Source organism: Lactuca virosa, chromosome 7 (assembly GCF_052849685.1).
Source record: "Lactuca virosa cultivar CGN04683 chromosome 7, Lactuca_virosa_CGN04683_v6, whole genome shotgun sequence".
Lineage (NCBI taxonomy): Eukaryota > Viridiplantae > Streptophyta > Magnoliopsida > Asterales > Asteraceae > Lactuca > Lactuca virosa.
In genome coordinates this window covers 160530404-160535924 of record NC_136432.1, presented here as the reverse complement: position 1 = coordinate 160535924, position 5521 = coordinate 160530404, and the positions used below count along the sequence as shown (strand labels likewise).

The following is a 5521-nucleotide window of genomic DNA, read 5'->3' as shown; positions in this document are numbered from 1 at the left end:
AGTCGATATTTCAAGGTATTCTTAGATGCGGTATGTCGATTACATAAAGAGTTCTACAAGAAACCTGTGCCAATACCTGATGACGAAACCGATGAGAGGTGGAGGTGGTTTAAGGTTAGTAATTAGTTATTATAAATTTATTTAATTCCAATATTAATTAAAAAATTTGTTTTATGTACAGGGTTGCCTAGGAGCATTAGATGGAAGATATATCAAAGTTAAAGTCCCTGCAGCAAAGAGAAAACTTTATCGAACACGCAAAGGTGAGCTTTGTACTAATGTACTAGGAGTGTGTTCGAGAGATCTTCAGTTCATATATGTACTAGCGGGATGGGAGGGTTCCACAACAGATAGTCGAGTACTGCGAGATGCTATTAATAGACCACATGGTCTTAAAATACCCCATGGTATGATATACATAAAACATAAAGCTACATAATATTATCAATACAGTCTAACTAAATATGTAGAATCTATTGTAGGAACATACTACCTTTGTGATGCCGGTTATACAAATGGTGAAGGTTTTTTAACACCTTATCGCGGGCAACGTTACCATCTTAACGATTGGTCTCGACCTCCTACAAATGCTAAAGAGTTATATAACATGAGACATTCATAGGCAAAGAACGTAATAGAACGATGTTTTGGATTGATTAAATCTAGATGAGCTATTTTACGTGATAATGCATACCATCCAATAGAATCTATGCCACATATAATCATTTCATGTTGTTTGATGCATAACTTCATACGTACAACCATGACGGAAGACCCCCTTGATCAAGAAATCCCTACAAATCGCACCCAATTTGGAGACAAACATGACAACATCATTTCTACTGTGGAGACCTCACAAGGATGGACTGACCGTCGAGATCTTCTTACTGATACTATGTTTACTGATTGGGGTTCAAGGCGTGCCAATAATTAATTTATTCCATGTTTTTATGTAAACTTCATTATTCATTATGTGGTGTTTATACTATTTTTAATGGTTGAACAACTCTATTGTTATTTCATTATTCTTGTTTTTATATTGTATTCATTATGTGGTGTGATAATATTTCTTCAGTTTGAATATATTTGTAAATTATTTATTTATATTAGAAATATGTTTTTCAATATTAGATACATATAAAATAATATTAATTAACAAGAAAATAAATTATTTGGTAAAAAGTGATGTTATAATAAAAAATTATAAATATAAAATATACTTATTTTGGCAAACTAAGATGTGCATTATAATGCATTTTTATAAAAACAATGTTGTTTGAAAATAAATAAACAAGGTAAAAAAAATGCATTTCCATTTCACTGTATAATACTGTCAAACAAGAGAAATGATTTTCAGACACATTTTTCTAGTGAATTCTCAGTTCTACCAAACAGGGGAGTCAATTCTCTTTCTCTGCATTTCCATTCATTTTTCTGTACCAAACAACCCTAAGTGTTTCAATTGTTTCATTTGATTATCTGAGTAGTTGCAAAGTAAAATAAAAAAATAAAAACATATATATTTTGGACTTACAATAATTTGAATATTAGAAAATTTTGAAAAATCACTATTTGCATATGTATAAAAGAGGTATTGAATTTTGATAATTTTCTTTTGGAACAACACGAATTTAATATAATTTTAGATTGGTTTACTTTTTTTTTTTTTTTTGAAACGGCGGTTTAGATTGGTTTACTTGCTAAATTAATTGATTACAGATTACGAAAAATAAATCGATTCTAAAGTTTGTTATTTTTACAATTTCGAGTGTATAAAATTTATTATAAAAAATGGAAATTCTAACCATAATTGTATTACGCGTATATGAAATTAATTAAGAAATATAAGTCTAAGGCCTTTCGTACAATTCCTCTAGAATATTCGTTACCTTCCTGGACTACTTCCACCGGGTCAACATCATGGCATCACTTGGAAGGTTCCTTTTTGACAATTACAAATTAGCCAATTAGGTTTGTAAACAATTAAATGACTCATGATATATGTTTGAGTTAGGCATAACTTTTCCTGATGGTATATATGTTTACCTTTTTCTATAAGAAAGTTGCATGATAATATATTGTTCGAAAAAATAGGTTTACCCATTATAGGAAATGTTAACGGAAAATGGTTTTGTTAATTGGACTTGTGTTGCAACTTTAATCTTATCAAACCACTTATTATGATTGGAATTACCTTGAGACAATCTCATTTTAGTTTTAGCTATAATGTGAAATTGCAGGTATGCATACGTACCTCAGATAAGCTAAAGTGGTTTCGGAAACAAGGGGTTTCGACACAACGCCTCTGGTGAAGTTCCAAGGGCATCACCCCTGACAGGTCCAAAGGCCCGAAACATGATCCATGGGTAATTGATATCTTCATTCGTTATTTTACTGCAAAAAATATAACTGTTATTAACAGAGGTGACTTTCACATCAATTTCAATCGAAAATCACTGCCGTTCATTTATATATACAAGATTTTGGTTCTTGCATACTTACTTTTTGCTAATGATATTCAATAATTTTTATTTATTATTATTTTTTGTCTCAAGAACATAAAATGTAACATGGTATTGTGTGTTTAGAATCTTAGATTTTTGCTTGAAATCCACATTGCAATTTTTAGATTATACCAAATCTGGTTTTATGTAAACCCCAAGCTATAGGGTCGAAATCACATCGTTTGAAAAGTGTTTTCACATATAATCTTAAAATTATCCAAGTTATTGTTGATATTGCAAGTTGCAACCCTGAATTTTAACCATGTGCTGACCAAAAATTTTGAGACACGGTTTTGCTGATATATTTTTTTCGTAACCGACAAACTAGTGACATTTTCAGTTTATGATCCTGTTTAAAAACCAAAATTAAACATAAATTCAATAAGTTTTATGGCTTCGTCATTATGAGTAAGTTACAGATTTGAACATAACTCTTACACTCTCTCTTTTCTTCTTATGTTGTTGTAGATTTTTTTCGTCGATATGTTTTATTAATAATTGGATAGTTATTATTATTATTTTTTGATAATACAACATAGTATGTTTTATAACTTTTCTTATATTAAAACTGATTAAAAGTGTAAAGTAGGCACTTTTTTTTTATAATAAATAATGAAAACCCAATCAAAAGAGGGTGGTGACGGAACGTAGTTTTCACGTCAAAATCTTATCCGACCCGAATAACTTGCCTTAAAACCCCCCCCCCCCCCCCCCCCCCCCCCCCTTTTTTTTTTATCGTTAAAACCCCCCAAAACATCTCCGATCTATACGCACATTCTCAATTCAACCTTCTGTCAACGATCCACAGCCCTAATTCTCCACTCCGAAATTATGCAACCCCAGAAAACCCTACCGGAATCCGACTTACCGTCGCTCGCCGCCATCAAAGTCAAGTCATCATCCCCTCGTTTCCGTCCTACCAATCCTTCCGCTACCGAAACCCCCACTGCCGGAGCACAACGCAGGATAGGCATCGCTGTCGATCTTAGCGACGAGAGTGCCTTTGCTGTAAAGTGGGCCGTTCACCAGTATCTCCGGCCCGGTGACGCCGTCATCCTGATCCATGTCCGTCCTACTTCCGTCCTTTACGGCGCTGATTGGGGCTCCGTTGATCTCTCCATTGTCGACACTGACAATGAGGAATCACAGCAGAAGCTCGAAGATGATTTCGATACTTTCACCACTACAAAATCCGCTGCCCTAGCGCAACCTCTGGTCGACGCGCACATACCGTATAAGATCCATATCGTGAAAGATCATGACATGAAGGAGAGGCTTTGTTTGGAAGTTGAACGCCTAGGGTTAAGTGCGGTTATCATGGGAAGCCGAGGATTCGGTGCAACAAAACGCGGAAGCGATGGGAGGCTCGGGAGTGTTAGCGATTACTGTGTCCGTCACTGTGTGTGCCCGGTGGTGGTTGTGAGATATCCCGATGAGAAAGATCCCGCTGCTGCTGTTGAGCCGGTGGTTTCGGTGGCAACAGCCGATGATGAAGAAAATGACCCTGAATTCCATGATGCAACCGATGAACGAAAATGTTAGTTCCCCTTTTACCTTCTCTTTGAACCAATTTCACTTTCTGTGTTTCTACTGTTTAATTTAGTTAAATTAAGGTATGAATGAATCCGATGAACATCTTTCCACCATTACCCACAAATAAAAGACCAATTTGATAGCATCTGTAGGCGATTTTCAATTAATTAATCTTGCACAATCTTCTTTATGACAGAAACATAGATGGAATGGTCTCTGTTTGAATCTTTCATTTAGAGATAAGGACTAAAAATCGAATCTAATCAATCCATTTATATATTACAAGATCCAGTGTGTATATAAGTTTATGAACTTGTAAGCTCCATTAAGCAAACCCAATTATGTATGTTTCTTGTATAGGATTTGAAGGTGTTCTTGAATAATTTAGTTGGGATTTGATTTACCAAATGCAGGATGACCAGAAGGCATTGCAGTGTGCAAAGTCGAGGTTGGATTTAGTCATTTTTTAGTGTTTGGATTTGAATGGATGTCGTATATGATGAGGTAGAAACTCGTGCTTTTTTTTTTTTAATGATGAGTATGTTGTGTCTATTATCAGTTATTTAACTGGATTCTATGTGACATAATACTTGAATGTAATATAACTATGTCTTTGATTATGTATCCTCAAAGATTGTTGCTATTGTTGAATTTGAAGGTTCCATGCTGGTTTTTGGATTATTTTGGGGAATAGATTTTCATAAAGACTTATATTTTCAACCTTTTACTCAAAAAGCCATCAGTTTACTTATTTTTTTATTAGGAAAAGTCAATTGACATTTTGAAAAAAAAACTTCAGTTTATCCATTGTGATTTTAAGTTTTTTGTGGGCAAAATATAGAAAAACATAACCATTTATCTATCAGTATTAAGAAAAACTCTTATATTTTGTTTGTATGCTGAAAAACTCACATATTAAGAAAAAGGGAAAATGACACTGTAGCACATTAAAGTTTCATCATTTGTCCGATTTGGTCATTAAAGTTATTTTTTTGCGCAATAAACCACTAAACTCGTATCTGACCTATCAATTAAGCCATTTTACGACAAATTAACAGGTTACCCGGTAACAAAATCTGAATATGATGTGGCATTAGTAATTAATTTTTCTTTATTGTTTGGTATGTGATGTGTGTGATGTGCATGGGAAGCTTTCAGCTCGTCTCCTTCTCTTTCTGAACATGTTACCCTATCCCCCTGTTATCTTTTTCTCTTCCCAAGACTCTTTTTCTCTTCCCAAGACAACTGTTCCTTTTCTTCTTTCTTCCGACCGTGTTCATCGAAAATTCTCCCCACTAAAGAACTGCCACCGATCTCTTACCGGCTAACCAAAATCCAAGTATGCAATAGTAACTATTTACTCACAACTCCTTTTCTCAATTTCTTTTCAGATTTAACTATGTAGAGACCCATTTTTATACGGTGAATGCGGAAGTAAGATATCTCGAGATTAATCGTGTTTTTGTAAGTATGAACATGAAGAA

General features: G+C 34.1%; 1 protein-coding gene across 4 annotated transcripts; it reads left to right on the top strand.

The window, feature by feature from the left end:
- Positions 1–3235: 3235 nt before the first annotated feature.
- LOC145125140 (universal stress protein PHOS34-like) lies at positions 3236–4688 on the top strand. 4 transcript variants are annotated; one of them, XM_079060624.1, is made up of 3 exons: positions 3236–4041; positions 4234–4276; positions 4451–4688. In XM_079060624.1, coding segments are annotated over exons 1-2 (708 nt in total). In that variant the 5' UTR covers positions 3236–3335; the 3' UTR covers positions 4236–4276; positions 4451–4688. The 4 variants fall into 4 exon arrangements, with proteins under 4 accessions (XP_078916750.1, XP_078916752.1, XP_078916749.1 ...); XM_079060626.1 differs by having other exon boundaries at positions 4398–4688; XM_079060623.1 differs by lacking the exon at positions 4234–4276.
- The last annotated feature ends 833 nt before the right edge of the window (positions 4689–5521 follow it).

Bases quoted from the DNA above. Each gene is read 5' to 3' on its own strand.
- LOC145125140 (XM_079060623.1), top strand. From the start codon at position 3,336: ATGCAACCCCAGAAAACCCTACCGGAATCCGACTTACCGTCGCTCGCC.